Source organism: Ovis aries, chromosome 18, assembly GCF_016772045.2.
Source record: "Ovis aries strain OAR_USU_Benz2616 breed Rambouillet chromosome 18, ARS-UI_Ramb_v3.0, whole genome shotgun sequence".
NCBI classification, from domain to species: Eukaryota; Metazoa; Chordata; class Mammalia; order Artiodactyla; family Bovidae; genus Ovis; species Ovis aries.
The window spans coordinates 31,034,696-31,051,160 of NC_056071.1; the positions used below are offsets into that span (position 1 = coordinate 31,034,696).

At 49.2% G+C, this 16,465-nt stretch overlaps 2 protein-coding genes and 1 long non-coding RNA gene across 7 annotated transcripts in view; 1 reads left to right on the top strand and 2 right to left on the bottom strand.

Annotated features, from left to right (window-relative positions):
- Positions 1-693: 693 nt before the first annotated feature.
- On the bottom strand, positions 694-8,248 carry LOC121817102 (uncharacterized). Of its 2 annotated transcripts, none has more exons than XR_006056854.2 (2): positions 8,204-8,248; positions 694-3,322 (listed from the first exon to the last, which is right to left on the bottom strand). It is a non-coding gene; the product is annotated as an uncharacterized LOC121817102 (long non-coding RNA). The 2 variants fall into 2 exon arrangements; XR_006056853.2 differs by lacking the exon at positions 8,204-8,248 and adding an exon at positions 4,213-4,417.
- SIN3A (SIN3 transcription regulator family member A) overlaps positions 4,559-16,465 on the top strand; it is a 65,987-nt gene continuing 54,080 nt past the window's right edge. Inside the window, exon 1 of one of the 4 annotated variants that reach the window (XM_060401414.1) lies at positions 4,559-4,898. The gene's annotated coding sequence lies outside the window, so the exon portion shown is untranslated. Of the gene's footprint in view, positions 4,899-8,629; positions 8,888-9,535; positions 9,625-16,465 lie in introns of those variants that run through there. The other 3 variants (XM_012098665.5, XM_015101977.4, XM_060401413.1) reach the window with 3 other exon arrangements.
- LOC121817050 (serine/arginine repetitive matrix protein 1-like) lies at positions 8,761-9,663 on the bottom strand. The gene has a single exon (XM_042234984.1). The coding sequence runs from the start codon at positions 9,661-9,663 to the stop codon at positions 8,761-8,763; it is 903 nt and encodes a 300-aa protein (XP_042090918.1).

Consider the following 16,465-nt stretch of genomic DNA (forward strand, 5'->3'; position numbering starts at 1 on the left):
AGAGGTAACCAAGGACAAGACCAGGCTGTCTTCTCACACACTGGTGAGAGATGGGGAGTGGCTGGGATGAATGACCAGGATTCAGAAATGGAACTTCACTAGTGATCCTGAGGCAGGAGGTGACGAGGAAATATGAGTTAGAAGTGAAGGAATAGTGCTTGGGCTCCACTTCAACCAAAGCAAGGCCCAATTTTTGCATATTAGACCTCTGAGTAAGATTTCATTCAAACAAAGGAAACTGCTACCTTAAAATATCAACAGCAAATATCCAAAAGCAAACAGTTTGAAAGCATAAAGCAGAGTAAACTGAACATACTGTTACATCTTTTTTCTAGATTTGGGCTGAAGTGACCTAGAGGGGTAAACAATGCCAAGCGAGGAAACCCAGTTTAAAAATCATGTCCGACTTTTGCAACCGTATGAACTGCAGCACATCAGGCTTCCCTGTCCTTCACTATCTCCCTAAGTTTGCTCAAACTCATGTCCATTGAGTCAGGGATGCTCAAAATATGGCATATGTACAACCATATAAGCCATCTGGCTGCCAGAGAAATGTGGTTTCTAATTTATACAGTGGAATTTTGGGGTCCTTCAAGCCTATCCTAGTCTCCTCTCAAACTGGAACACCAGGGACTTTGAATGGCTAGGAGAAGGGAATGTTGACAAAATAAAGGAAAAAAGGATCTGACAACCTTTGAGTGCTAGGCATACTTTATTTTTAATCTCACAATAACCCACTGCAGTAGGTATTCTTTGGTGGTGGTTAGTTGCTAAGTCTTGGACTCATTGTGGCTCAACGGACTGTAGCCTGCCAGGCTCCTCCGTCCATGGGATTTCCTGCGCAAGAACACTCAAGTGGGTTGCTGTCTCCTTTTCCAGGGGATCTTCCCAACCCAGGAAGGGATGGAACCCCAGTCTCCTGCATTGGAGGTGGATTCTTTACCACTGAACAATCAGGGAAGCCCTATTCTTAGTTTACAGATAAGGAAATTGAAAAGATTAATGACTTGCTAAAGACAGCCTAGCTAGGAAGTGGCTAAACTGGAATTCTGACCAATACCTTAAGCTTTTCCCATTAAACCTATCAGACGCTTTGGGTTGGGAGTGGGAAGCAAGCCTTAGATGCCCCTCACCTGTATATTCCCAAACTGCCAATGGTCTTTAGCTGGCAGAAATTGTGTCAGCAGGGCCCTAGCACTGACATCTTTTTGGCAGAACTACTAAAGTGCAGACCCTAAATAACTCTCAATCACCACCTACCATAAGCACCCTAAAAACTGTGATTGAGGGTGTATGTGTGTGATGCCTAGGAGGCAGGGTGTCAGAAAATGTGACAGTTTTGAGTCTATGTGTTGTGAGTTGAAGATGCATGTATGTGATTTGGAAACAAATTGCTTCTTTGGAGAAATTTTTTTTGAAAAGGGCCAGAAATCATTTCAAGCTGGCACAAGCTGCTTTTGGAGTCAGGAAGGAAAGGAGTGTGGGACAAGAGGGGAGGCTGTTTCTCTCAGAAGTCCCAACTTGAATCACGGGTCCTAGTATGTCTAGAAATAGCACGAGGTGGAGTGGACGAAGCTCAGGCAGGCTCGGTTTGGCAGCTTGGTTTGGGCAAGTCATTCTAGTACTGTGAGCCTCCAGTTTGCTCAGCTACAAATACAATTCAACACAAAAGAGGACTCCTGGGAATCAGAACCTGGCTTCCCCGTGTGACTTCTCCAAGGCCTTCACACAGATTCATTCACTCTTTTGTTCTCACTGATAATCAGAGTAGGGGTGAGGTGGGGGTGGATGCAACTGTTAGTGAAGCTGGAGGGCCATTGTCTCCAAATCAAACTTAACTAATTTCCCAGAGTCTGGGAGTGGCTGTGTTCTGCAGGGATCAATGTACCGAGCCAGAAACAATCACAGGACCTCTTTCAAGGGGCCCCCTTGCCTGACTGCTGGGGATACAGGCGGCTCGGGGGTGCATTAGAGTTACTCTCCTTGAGGAACTCAGTCTAGAGGGTGTTTAAGAGGGGATTCCCATCAGGGTGGTGCACTTAGGAGGTTAAGGACTATCAGTGAAGTCTGGTTCTCTGAGCAGGAGTAACTGTCCTAGTTTGCAAATGCTCCATAAGTAACCTCATTTACAGTACACCCACTAGAGTTAAGGCTTACAGTCAGATGCTTGGGCCTTTGGCCTCCACAGAAGTTCCAAACTTCTGTGTATTAAAGACAAGTTAGGTGTATTAAAACAAGTTTTTATCATCATGTGTGATCTGCATAACGGTATGGACTGCTCTGTGAACTTCTTGTACAGGACAGGAGGCTGAACCACAGGAAATAAGAAGACCAAGTGGAAACCATGGGGCTCAACTTCCAGATGAATGTTCTTTCTGTTCTATTACTCTCCCCCATCTTACATTCACACAGTATCTGTTATGCTTTCATTTAGGGCAGAGCATCTTGGGAAATAAAGCCCAAATCTGAGATAGGGCTCCAAACATCATGAGATCTCTGTTCTGATATAGGAAAACTTGGTCTTCAGTCTAAGGGTCCCCCAGGCTGAGAATGTACTTCAGCCTCAATGGCCCTGCCACATGCTGGGCTTCCCACTGAATACACAGTCTTCACCTCCTGGTTTTTCCTTCTTTACTCCCTTTCCTTCAGTAATTCCAACCAAGCTGCCACCCAGATTCTAGTCCCTATACCTGAGATGACCTACTTCCTTTCCCAAATCAGTGTTTCTTCCCACGTGCTCTCCTTAGCAAACTTTCCTCCCCATTAGAGCCCCCCCCCCACCCCCATGGACTCAGGGAGGGAAGGGTCCTTACAGACTATCTTTCTACTCCAATTTTTTTTACCCCTATTTTTGCAGAAGAGAAACAGGCCCAGAGGGAGAAAGGGACTTGCCTAAGGATATACTGCTAAATCACTGTTCTTACTACCCAGATGGCCAAAGCACTAGCTTCAAGCTCTCCTACCTCTTCACACACCAGCCACTGACAACTTTCCCTCCATAACCCACAATGATCAGTCACCCAGTCCTCTTGAAGCTTTCTCAAACACATCTCCCCATTTTTATTCCTGCTTACCCATTGCCAGTGCCCTAGTCAAATCTTCCTTACATCTCACCTGAATTGTTGGGATAGCCTAACTGGCAGCAGGCTGCCCTATTCTGCCACAGGATTTAAAGGCCCTTCGCATTCTGACACCTCACCTTATCCACACTAGCTTCCTTTCCTGAATATCTCAACTGGTCTTTCTTGCTCATTCACTGTGTAACCTGGCCCCAGGGTCAGCTCTGTTGAGCACAGACATGTGGCATAGCCTCACCATCCCCCTGCAAAAAAAAAAAAAAAAAAAATTACAAATGATCCAGGGAAGCATCTGAGTCCGAATTTTGACTTTAGGGCTGCTGAAAGTAGGAAGGGTTTCTGGATTGGGGGACCAGGAGAGACAAGAAACATCTTGGCTCCCTCCACCTACCCCTCCCACCAGAAGATGTACCTCTGTAGTCTTCAAACCAGTCATTACAAGCCTTTCTGCCTCCCCTTGCCACTTGCAGTCACCCTTCTTTCAGCCCACCCTCAGAATTCATCCAGCTGCTGGGATGTTGAGCATCTTAAATGGTAGTTCTGGGCCTGTGGTCCTGTGACCCAGCATGCTGCTTGTACATTCTGCTATACAAGTCTAAGTATTTTAACAAGGTAGAAAAGTCTTTGCTCTCTGACTCCATCTTTCCAACTCTGGTTTTCGTTACTATAGCCACACTTGAAGAAGCTTTTAATACTGCTTTGCATTTATCATTTTGTGTGCTTTGCTGAAAATGAGTTAATTGCCCCTCCGTTTCTGCGTGAGTGCCACCTCCTCCATGAAGTCTTCACCCAGTTTTCCTCAGCTAGAAGACTCTCCCTGCTCTGAGCCTCTGGAGGTGTCTCTATATACATTTCCAAATTGCCTTAGCTCTTTCTGTATCCTCTCTTCAGCTAGGTCTGAAGCCCTAAGAGGACACAGAGTGAGCATCTCATTCAGTTTCTGTAATGGCAAAAAGCAGCAGGTGCGGTGTGAATGTGTCTGCCTCACCCCTGTAGGTGCTCAGGCAAGTGCCTGTTACCCCGAAGGCAGGACTTCCCGCTTACACCGCTCAGTTTTTAGGCAGGCGCCGGACACGGTTAGGTTACACAGCCAGGGGAGTCGGGACATTCCAGTCAGTCGCTAGGGTATCCTCACCCGCTCTCTCTGCCCAGTTCCAAATGGGGTGTGTGTAAGAAGGATATGGGGGCCGGGTAGCCTCAATAGCTCCTCCTCCAGGTTCACCCAGCGAATCTCCGAGTCCCAGGAGGTCTCCTTCCAGTCCAAGGGCCTCAAGTAACTCCAAGCGGCGGTGCGGTAGAGATGGGGCCCTCTGCCATGGTTGCACCTCCCACTCACAGCTAGTTTAATTAATTTATTTCTATTTTTTGGAGGGAGGGGGCGTTCAATGAAGGGGAAGAGGTGGAGCAAGGGGAGGAGGCGGGCCCAGGATGACTGACGCGAGCACCAGGGAGCCAATGGCCCGTGGGGGGCGTTCCCCCCCATTCAGGACTCCTCGCCTGGCTCGGAAGGTATGTTAAACAGCTGCTTTTAATTTGGTCTCCCCAATCTCGGGCGTTTGGGGGGCTTGTTTGCCGGCCGGTCCCTTTGACCAGTCAGCCATGGTGCAGGCGCCGCGGGCCCTGGGACGGAGCTAGGGGAGGCTTGGAGTCCGGCGGCCGAGGGAGGCGAGGGGCAGGCCAGGAAGGAGAGCTCTTGGCGCCGCCCGCTCGCCAGTGTGTTTCCAAGCCGGGCCAGATCCGCGGGGAGGGGGTCGGCCCGACCCGGGGTCTCCAGTGTGCCGGCCGTGCTGCCTAGTTTATTTCACCGAGCGGTCGGTTTCGGTAGGTTTCGGCGGCGGGCTGGGTAAGGGGCCGGCAGGAGGAGATCCCTCGCCCTGCTGGAATGCCTTTAAAAATTATTGTAAAGAAGAAAAAAGGGGAGATTCCGTACACCGACTGGAACCGGGCCCGAGATGCGGCGCGCGGGCTCGGCAGGGGGCGGCGGCCTGAGCTCAGCCGGCCGGGCCCACCAAACCGCCCGGAGTTGGTCGAGAGCTGGAGTTAGCGAGCGAGCCCAGGCCCGCAGCTTTCCCCGCTAACCACGCTGGGCGAGGGCGGCAGCCGCCCAAGGGTTTTGTTTCTGTCCGCAAACTTGTCGGAGGGGGCGGTGGGCGCGCTCAGAAGAGGCGCGGGCTCCTTGGGCCCGCGGTTGTTATGGACTCTGGGGGCGGGGGCAACGCCGGACTTGCGGGAGGGGCGGTCGGGGGCGGGGGAGGCCACCGGAAAGAGCCCCAGCGCCTCGGCAGTAGACCCATGCGCCGGTCTGAGCTCTCCGAACTCCCGGGCCGTGGCAGGAGAGCTAGCGTTCGGCGCCGGAACCCGGCCCGGGGGTGTGGAAAACCTCCAGGAACTCGGCGGCTTCGACCCGCAGCCCCAGCTGATCCCTTTGCAAACATGGAGCTGCCTCCTTCCCCGCCCACCCCAAGGCGGCGACGGCGGCTCCTTTCCCCTCCCCCTGCCGTGCTGCTCGCCCGCGGAAGGGGCGGGGGCGGGGGCACCGGCGAGTGAGCGCGCCCACGAGGGGGTAGCCTGAAAGGGGCAGTGAAGGTCGGAAACTGGGCAAACAGTCTCCACGCTCGAAATCGGGAAAAGGAAATGCATCAGCGGGCGGGAGGGGCGCGGGAGGCGCGCCTGTCAGTCGGGATGGCGGCCGCGGGCTGGGGGGCGGGGCGCCGGCGCGAACCGCGGAGGTCGGGCGGGGCGACGCCAGGAGAGGAGGCGCAGGGGCCCGGCCCTTGGAGCGCCAGACTACCCCAGCTTCCACTCCTTGGCCTAGCCTGTTTACTATACTCCGGCGACGGCTTGTGCAACCGGCCTGGAGGCGAGCTGAGGGGCGGGGCCTTCCCTCCTCTCTTCCACCCGTCTCGGGCTTCTTCAGAGTGCCCGCCTTCTCTTGTTTTCCACTGGCTGGGCGAGGCTCCCTTTTTTCCTGCTCGGTTGTTGATTGGATGACATTCTTCCCAGCTCCGCCTATCGGAGGCCGGGCTGGAGTTTAAGTTGCTAGGATTTTTTTCCGTGAAGGGCGGAGGGAGGATTCCTGCGGCTTACGTGAGGCGCAAGGGTCCGCCCCTACTTCTGATTGGTGAGGTGGATAGTCCCGCCCCCTACGGGGGAGCGAGCTTGGAGAGGGAAGTCCACCCCTGTTCCCCGCCCCCTACCCTAGCGTGTGTGCGCGCTCAGCACATGTGTAAGGCGCGCCTTGCTCCTTCGAACAGTCCTCCCGCCCGGAAGTCCCGGGCTTGGAGCTCTTGGCAAGGGGGGCAGGGAGAGCCGAGAAAGGCACACGATGTTTCCTCCAAGGCTCGAGATCTGGTAGCCTTCGCTTTGAAGTTAGGGGTTGACGGTGTAGGGTGGCTTTGGGGGGCTTTGCTCCTGTGGTTCTGCAAGGGTTGGGAGGAGGGGGTGTGGTCTGTCCTTCCTCGCCAAGTACTAAAGTTCTGACCCTGCATCCTGGCTTTTCTTGCGACTCAACTTCCCGGAGACCGCCCTAAGCCTAGCTTCAGAACGCTGCGGACGCTGCCAGTGTGTTTTCTTTCCAGCATAAGGCAGCCGCTGTCCTTACTAAGCTTTATCAAAACCTCTGAGCAACCTAGGGTTGCCGTGGATGCTTTAGGCAATATCCAGGGCAGCTCATCCCCTGCTGACAGAGAAGTCGAGAGTGGCCCAATTCTGCTAGAGTTCCAAATGGTTCTTGATGTCCAGGTGGGAATGCCGTGTGGCACCCAGTGCAAGGAGAGGAGGAAGACCCAGTTCTGCATATTTGCCGCTTCTTCGTAACCTCCTAGAGGTTTGGGCTGGGGGTCTCGTTTGTTTCGTCCGTGTTACTTATTTTTTGAGCTCCGTCCTGGGGCAGGGTTTGGCTCCCAGGGAGATTGTTCCCATCTGTCGGCTATTGATGAAGTTCAGTTCGCTGCCTTCCGGTTTGGAGTCCGGCCCACCTGTTGCCAGCGCTCATTTCTTGGGGTCTCCGGCGGATTACGGAGGAAGGACAAGAAAGGACCTGGGAGTGAGCTACCTGGGGCCTGCCTCTCGGATACGGACTCGGCTCTCTTAGGGGAGTAGCTTTTTTGCGGAAGAGAGCGGGAAAACTCTAGTCCCGCCCCCTCCTCTCCTGGCGCTCCGTGAGCGCCCCCCAAAGCAAGGCCAGCGTCAGTTCGCCCTATTTAGTGAATAAATAAAAGCCACCTAGATATCGCTAGCATCTCGTCTGTGTTCAAGGCCATATTACCTAAACAGAGAGGGCCTAGGAACTGTCATTAACTCTCGCTGACCAAGGAGGAGGGAACAGCTGTTCTTATTCCGTTTCCAACTCTGGAACTTTTATTATTTCTCTGAAGTGTGGTGCAAGATTCATTTATGCCATGGCCTGTTTGGTCTCCTTTTCTCAGTCGAGTCTGATCCTCCAGATCTACCCTGGAGATCGCAATTGCCGTACGCCTCACGCTCCGCCTTTCAGAGGCTTGCCAGGGCGTTGGCTGTTAGGGCCCTGCCCTCATTTTGGTTATCTCCGCCCTCTTAGGACTGCATATTCAGGTTTAGGGAGTGTCGGTGTTAAAAGTATGCAGCCACCCCTAGCTGCGGGCTGAACAACCGCTGGAGCTATTCCTCGACTTTGATCTCCAGCCCTTAATTCTGTATTCTACTTACTGAAAGGAGCTGTCGGCTGCTCCGCATATTTGTGTCTACAAGGAGGCATTCTGCAGAAATGTAAATTGTAGAGAACTGGATGGGAAGAATGAGATTCTCTTTCCCTTTGTAAGGGGGTCCTCCACGGTGGCAATGCTGCTGCCTCTCCCTTTCAGATCCCAAGACATCGGATTCCCGCTGCTGCGCTCCGCATCACCTTCTGTTACAGGCCCTGGAACTCTGCGCTTCAGTCTCTAGTGTAAACATTCCACAAAAGGACTGCTAAGGTTCAGCCTCCTCGCGCAGGGCGGAGTCAGCTGCTTCCTAGACGGGCATCCTGGCCAATAGAGGCTCCTACCGGCGCCGAGACAGCCAGTCTGATGGTTGGAGGCGGGGCATGGTCCGGCAGTGCGGTAGGAGGAGCCTGCTCACGGACATTTTACCCCACATCGGTTACTTACCTTCCTAGGGCAGCCGGAGAGCTAGGGGTAGTCTTCCAATACGGTGACCGGCGAGGGCGGGAGCGGAGTTTTTGGGCCTGTAGCTGAGACGGCATGGGGCGGGACATATAGAGTTCTCCAATGAGATGCGGAGAGCTTCCCTGCTTCTTCCAATAGTATTGTGGCTTGGGGGTGGGATTCAGCAGTTCGTCTCCAATAGGCGGGGTTGAGTTAGGGAAGCTCCCCGCCAATAGGGGCGTGGAGAAGGTGAGCGGCTCCCCCCCTCCCCTTCCAGCCGGGGGGGAAAGGGGCGGGCATCAGCAGGCAGAGCGCAGCGATTGGCTATATCTTTGACGGGCGGATAGTACGGCCTGTGCGGAGCGAAGCTGAGTCTTCCCTCTGCGGGGCGGGCCGGGCGAGTGGGCGGGATTTCCCGGGTAACAGAGAAGCGGCCGCGGCGGTAGAGGCGGCGGAGACGGTTTCTCCATCTTCCCCCCCTCCCCTTCCCCCCTCGGAGTTTCCCTCCCTCCCTCCCTCCCTCCTTCCCAGTCTGGGCACTGGGGCCTGTGACCGCTCCGTTAGCAGAGGGGCGGCTGCCAGTCCGCTTTGGCGGGCCTGTGCTCCGCGCGGTTCTTGGGGCCTCCCTGCCCCAGAGGCTCACGCCGAGAGGGACACGCAGTGAGGAGCGGCCGAAGCAGCTTTGCGGTGAGAGCACGCCGGGCCGGGGTCGGGGCGGGGAGCCTGGTGGCGGGTAACGCCGGAGCGAGGGTGTGTATTTTGGGGGGGGGCTGACCTCCTCGGCTTCCCGTAGAGCAGGAGGGCGGGAGGCGTGTGGATGTGTGAGGGGGGTGGGGGGCGGAGCGGGGTAGCTCTCGGTGCGGGAGGGGGAGGAGAGCGTAGTCCCGGTGCGCGCGGAGGGGGCGGGCTCTCGCGCCGCCGCTCAGGGGCGGGGCCGGCGCGCGCGTGCGATTGTGGAGAAAGGGGCGGGGCTGGGCCCTATGCTGAGTGCTCTTTGCCGCCGACCACCCCTCCAGTCCTCCCTGGTTGGGCGGGGCCTTGGCTGAGCGGCCTAGCACTGGCCTGCTGGGGTTGGGTGACGGGCTGGGGGTCTCCCGCCTGTGGCTTCGGGGCGCGGCAGGGAGGGGGCGTGAAATCTGCCTTCCTCCGCCTTCCTGGGATCCGGTTGGCCGGAGGGGCCGGACGGAGCGGCGATGCCACTCCCCCTGACCGTCCTCCCCCTTTCCCGGGTTTCCGCCTCCTTGGCAAGTGAGGCGGGGCTCGGGAAAGCCCGCTGTCCTGTCTGGCTGAGAGTCGCGGCGCCTAGATCTGCCCCGCCCTACGTCTCCATGGGGTGGGAGGAGCCCCCAGACTGCGAACTGTGGAGGTGTCAGGACTTTCTCTTGTGGCTCGGCCAAGCCTTTTGCCTCGGGCCGGAGAGTCAGGTGCCAGAGCTGTTGTCTCTGCTTTACTCGGTGCAGCATGGATGGCACTATGCAGCCTGGAGAGTGAGAGCGTGGTCCACTTCACGGCCCTCTTGGTTGTAATTCTTGGGGCGAGGTGCTCAAGGTCCTTTCGCTGCAGTCTGCGGTCGAGGGCTGCTCGTGCTGAGACCGTGCTTCCGCAGCGGTGCTGGTTGGGGGGAGGGGCGGAGAGTCATCAGAGACTAGAAATGTGGCCGGGGACAACCTTTCCTGGAGTTCCCTTGATGTTGGGTTACCGAGGCTGAACGGGGCGGGGCTTCCTCTAAGCCAATGGGATGGTGGGTAGTTAGTTAGACTTGGCCACTGTTTCTTTGCCTTAGAACTTCACATCCAGTTAGCCAAGGAAAGGCTGAGAAAGCTTCTCTTCCCAAGACTGAGATTTAGAAAAGGAAATGTTGAATTTGCATTTTACTAAATGATTTTTAATCAAAAACGGTGATTAAAAAAACCTGAGACTTTGAATAAAATTTTCCAGTTTCTTCAGCTCCTGCATTTTTTGAATGCCCTAATTGTACAGGTGGTCTGCTGCTTAATTTCACAAATAAGTAAGTTGCCCTTTAGGTAACTTTAGATGTTCTTGAAAAGCCTGGTTTTATGTAATTCTGTTAGAACATCTAGACCACTTTCTATTTATATTTATAAAGCATAATGTTCTTACTCTATTTTATTAGAGAAGGGTGAATTTGAGGCTAGTGTATTGAGCCTTATGTATGTGGCTTATGTACTGTTGCCCTGCAGTGTATTTGGAAATTGCCTTAGGACATTTCAAGGTTAATGAACCACTTTAATTGAGGATTTTGCTCAGAGTTGAGACATTCTTTTTTTTTTTAATTTATTTTAATTGGAGGCTAATTACAATATTGTAGTGGGTTTTGCCATACACTGACATGAACCAGCCATAGGTATACATGTGTGAATCCCCTTCCTCTTCCCTCCCCATCCCATCTCTCAGGGTCATCCCAATGCACCGGCCCTGAGTGCCAGAGACATTCTCTTTTCTTAAGAGAAATTACTTGTGTTTTTAATATTTTTCATGAGAAAATAAACATGGGACAAAAATGTTTATTTATTCCTTAATATCTTATCAAGCCCTCTGGCTAATTAGCTGAACTTAAATTCAGTTCTGGATTTGTGCTTTGCTCATTTGGGACTGAGAGCTTGGTGTCCTGTGCTGTACTCATGTGAAGAGATTAAGTCCCACCTTCTTAGCTAAAGAAGTCGCAGTGGCAACAGCAACTTTAATTTGCTTAGTGGTGACTGTAGTAGAACTGGTCTGGAGGCAGGAAACCTGGGTATTTTCCCTGTTTCTATAAACTGATAAAGTTGGTGAGAATAGCGGAGAGTTTCCATTGAGGACAGTTTGGTCAGCACATAATTCCCACTGTTTGTGATGCTGTGTGCTGGGAAACATAGAAGACCCTATTCATGCCCTTGAAGACTGTGTGGTCTTTTGGTGAGCCAGGGTCAGAAGTCCCACATAGACTTTAATTTCAGGTAAGAGCCTAAATAATGCTGTATTAAGAGAGTTAATATCAAATATCAGTATCATATAGTTTTGTCAAAGACCCTAGATAGATTTGCATTTTGTAATTAAGGTTTCACCTAAAGAGTAAGAAGAAAAAAAAAATTTTTTTTTTTTTTTTCAGGAATGGGTTATATAGTAATTTGATAAGATTCCTGGCAAAACATAATCCTGTTTGCATCTTCAGTGCAAACAGACAAGATGCTGAAGATCTTTGCCAGGCAGATGTTAATGGCTGTGAATTTTAGTTGGAATTAAAAGATTGTATCCATGGCATTCAGTAATCTAATGCAGTGCTTTCAAAGGCTTTCTTACTCTTCTGGATAACTCTTATCAATCAAGAATTTGTTAAGCTTTATTTTCTGTAGAGTCTTATAAAGATGATAAATGCTTTTTCAGACTACACTTTGTCTCTCTTCTTGAGTAGTAATGAGAACACTTACTGAGCCCTTTACTATGCCCCAGGCACTGACTTAAGTATTATACATTTATTAATGTTTAATGCTCACTACAGCACTGTGTAGTAGGTACTATGAAATCTGTTTTAAAGATGAGGAAACAGTGGGACAGAGAAGTTAGACATATGGTAAATGGCTAATCCAGAATCTGAACCCAGGCATTCTGGTTACAGAGTCCAGGCTCTTAATGCTATACTCCAGCTGTCTCTGGTCTAAGGATAGTAAATGGAGAAGGAGCAGTGTGGTGTTTGTTTGTTTGTTTTTTCTGGTTGTAGTAAAACATATAAAATTTACAGTTTTATCTATTTTTAAATGTGTGATTCAGTGACATTAAGTGCATATACATTGTTGCGCAATCATTGCCTCCATCCACATTTCATCTATCCATATGATAGATGTTTGGTTGTTTCCACTTTTTGTCTAAGTGGAATAGTGTCTATTCCACTTCTTGTCTATGCAGCTGTGAACATGGATGGATAAATATCTCTTCAAGTACCTACTTCGTATTCTTCTAGGTATATACCCGGAAGTGGAATTGCTAAGACATATGATAATTTTATGTTTAATTTTTGGAAGAAGCAGCAATGAGCTTTTGAAGGCACGTTTGAGGGGTAAGATTGAGATTCAGATTCTAAAGTTAAAATGAGTCAACATGCATTGTTGACCACCTTTTTTAAGTTGAGGTTTAGTTGATGTACAGTATTATATAAATTTCAGGTGTACAACACAGTGATTCACAATTTTTTTTAAGGTTATTGAGCATCTTCTTAAATAGCTCTGGATTGACACAGCGAGAGTGTTTGTCCCTGAAAAGTTTACATTCTTAGAAGGAAAGGTAAATATACATATAATGTGATTTTTACTACACGCCAGTATAGGTTGAACGTGTAAGAGTAAAGTACAGAGAGCTGTAAGGAATTCAGTGGAGAGCCCAGCTTTTGGTGGGAAGAGGAAGAAGGGACACTGAATAAGAAACAGGAGGGAGGAGTCTGAAATCAGAGCCAGTTTAAGGGAGTTGTTAGACATCTCTCAAAATACCCCAGAGAATGCTTTGGAGTGTTAGAAAGGGTGGCATTGTATTGAAAATGGCATGTGGATTGTCTGTCTTTCAGAGTTTGTGAATCCTTTTCTCTTCAGTTGGCAGATGTGATTGCTTCCCCTGCTTAGCAAGGTAGTTAAGAAGCACAGGGAAGAAATTATGAACTTGGGGTAACTTCTTGTTACTCTGTTAAGCTCAAAATACTTTATTAATATGGTCAATGTTATTTCCTAGTACTTCTTTTCCTCCACCTACCTTCCTGTTTCTGTTACTTTAATAAGTGAGTAGTCAAAGTAATATCTTAGGATTTTAATATTTTGCTTGTTACAATGTAATTAATTCCTGGGTTTTGTTCTTTGTTGAGATTAAGGTCAAATAATGAGGTGCATCCAGCAGCATACTTGGGTAGTCTGAGTTCTGAATATTTCAAGGAGTTTTGTTTTTCTGGCAGACATCTTTTTAAATTTGAATTTGAATTATCTTTATACAGTTATCTGTCCAATTGTCTTTCAACAACACATTAAAAACCTTTGACTTCTCTTCAGTTATGTAATTTTCTTCTGAGGTCTGTTTCTTCAAAAGGCAAGTCCTTCTCCCCCAAAGTCCCAAAAGACATGCCCAGTGGGATTTGTTGTCACATATAACCAAATGCAGATTTTTTTTGTCCTTGTATATTTGCAGGACAGAAACCTGATACTGATTTTCCTCAGGGAGAGCTGCAGCAGCAGCTCACAGTTCATATATATTGGGACTTTATTTTCTCCATATCCTCAGTGTCTAGGACAGTCCTGGCATACAATAGGTCATACAATAGATAAGTAGTTTACAAACTGAACTCTGATGACATTTTATAGTTTGATAACTAGAGGACATCCTGGAGTGTGAAGTCAAGTGGCCTTAGGAAGCATTACTATGAACAAAGCTGGTGGAGGTGATGGAGTTCCAGCTGAGCTATTTCAAATCCTAAAAATGATGCTGTTAAAGTGAGATGGTTGTATGACATCACTGACTCAATGGACATGAGTTTGAGTAAGCTTTGGGAGTTGGTGATGGACAAGGAATCCTGGCATACTGCAGTCTGTGGGGTCGCAAAGATTTGGACACAACTGAACGACTGAACTGAAAGTGCTGCACTCAATATGTCAATAAATTTGGAAAACTCAGCAGTGGCCACAGGACTGGAAAAGGTCAGTTTTCATTCCAGTCCCAAGGAATGTTCACACTACCACACAGTTGCGTACATTTCACATGCTAGCAAGGTAATGCTTAAAATACTTCAAGTTAGACTTCAACTGTACATGAACCAAGAAGTTCCAGGTGTACAGGCTGGGTTTAGAAGAGACAGAGGAACTGGAGATCAAATTGCCAACATCCGTTGGATCATAGAGAAAGCTAGGGAATTCCAAACAAACATCTACTGCTTCACTGACTATGCTAAAGCCTTTGACTGGATCACAACAAACTGTGGAAAATTCTTGAAGAGATGGGAATATCAGACCATCTTACCTTCCTCCTGAGAAACTTGTATTCAGGTCAAGAAGCAATGGTTAGAACCAGAAATGGAACAACGAACTGGTTCAAAATTTTCAAAGGAGTACATCAAGGTTGTGTATTATTACTCTGCTTATTTAACTTATATGCAGAGTACATCATGCAGGATACCAGGCTGGATGAAGCACAAGCTGGAATCAAGATTGCTGGGAGAAATATCAATAACCTCAGGTATGCAGAAGACACCACCCTTATAGCAGAAAGCAAAGAGAAACTAAAGAACCTCTTGCTGAGGGTGAAAGAGGAGAATGAAAAAGTTGGCATAAAACTCAACATTCAAAAAATTAAAATCGTGGCATCCAGTCCCATCACTTCATGGCAAATAGATGGAGGAAACATTTGGAAACAGTGGCAGATTTATTTTCTTGGGCTCCAAAATCACTATGGATGGTGACTACAGCCATGGAATTAAAAGACGCTTGCTCCTTGGAAGAAAAGCTCTGACAAACCTAGATGGTGTATTAAAAAGCAGTGACATCACTTTGCCGACAAAGGTCCACCTAGTCAAAGCTGTGGTTTTTCCAGTAGTCATATACAGATGTGAGAGCTGGACCATAAAGAAGGCTGAGCACCAAAGGATTGATGCTTTCAAATTGTGGTGCTAGAGAAGGCTGAGAGTCCCTTGGTCTGCAAGGAGATCAAACCAGTCAATCCTAAAGGAAATCAACCCTGAATATTCATTGAAAGAACTGAAGCTGAAGCTCCAATGCTTTGGCCACCTGATGCGAAGTGCCGAGTCATTGGAAAAAACCCTGATGCTGGGAAAGAGAGGGTAAGAGAAGAAGGGGGTGACAGGATGAGATGGTTGGATGGAATCACTGACTTAATGGACATGAGTTTGAGCAGACTGTGGGAGATAGTGGAAGACGGGAAAGCCTAGCGTGCTGTGGTCCATTGGATTGCAAAGAGTCAGACATGGCTTAGCGACTAAACAACTAGAGGATACCTCTGTTTAGTTAACAGTTGGCTTCAAAATTAGTTAGGCTTTTATTGGTAGGAATTTCTAACGGATCCATCTCCTTTTTGCTCCTCCTTTCTTTTGCTTTTGTTTTCCTCACCCACTCTTCTTTGTGAGTGCCTGCATGTTGGTTGTATTTACCAGCATCGTGGTGGTGAATGTTTCTGCAGTCCTGTTGATATCCTCCAGGGCTAGGCTTGCTGACTTGAAGGCTGTTGAAGGATATACAGAGACACAGTCCCTTATTTGCAGCTCTGAAATACAAATATTTTTGTTTGTTTGTTTTGGTAAGTTTGGAATTCAGAGGCACAACTTCCAAATTTTGGTAAGTTTGGAATTTGGCAAGGAGATCCAACCAGTCCATTCTGAAGGAGACCAACCCTGGGTGTGCTTTGGAGGGAATGATGCTAAAGCTGAAGCTCCAGTACTTTGGCCACTTCATGCGAAGAGTTGACTCATTGGAAAAGACTCTGATGCTGGGAGGGATTGGGGGCAGGAGAAGGGGACAACCGAGGATGAGATGGCTGGATGGCATCACAGACTCGATGGATGTGAGTCTGAGTGAACTCTGGGAGATGGTGATGGACAGGGAGGCCTGGCGTGCTACGATTCATGGGGTCGTAAAGAGTTGGACACAACTGAGCGACTGAACTGAATAAGGAATTCAGAGGCACAACCTGATCTAAGCTGTCCCACTTGGTGCAGAAATGTGAATGTGCTCGATTATGGAGAGCTACGCTATGCACCATATGCCTTTCCGAAACCTAAGCAATACTGATAACTCAAATTTCTGTCACTGGAAACCTCTCCTCTCTACAGTAGAGGAACAAATCCAGTTGCCCACTTCCTGCTTCCTCTTGGATAGCTAAAAGGCATCTTTGACTTTCTTATTCACAGCAGATAAATACTATTTGCTCTATATAGAAAAAACTATCCAGGATTTGACCACTTAATTCCACCCCCTACCCCCAGCTACAGCAATGAATGTCAGTAACATCTCTATTTCTAGCTTGGATTGTTTCAGTAGCACCTTAACTGTTCTGTTTTGTTACTGCCACTCTTCAATCTGTTCTTAACATAGCGACCCAAGTGATTCTCTGCTTAAAACCCTCCAGTGGCTTCCCATTTCAGTCTGAGTCTTTATTACGACCTCTGAGAACAAACGTGTACTCTCTACCTCTTACCCCCAACTCCATTACCTTTCTGACTTCATTTCCTACTAGTCTATCTTTCCTCCATTCTTCTCCAACTAGATGGCTTTTTCCCTTTTCTTG

Coding starts and splice junctions, on each gene's coding strand:
- LOC121817050 (XM_042234984.1), bottom strand. CDS start 9,663: ATGCTGCACCGAGTAAAGCAGAGACAACAGCTCTGGCACCTGACTCTC.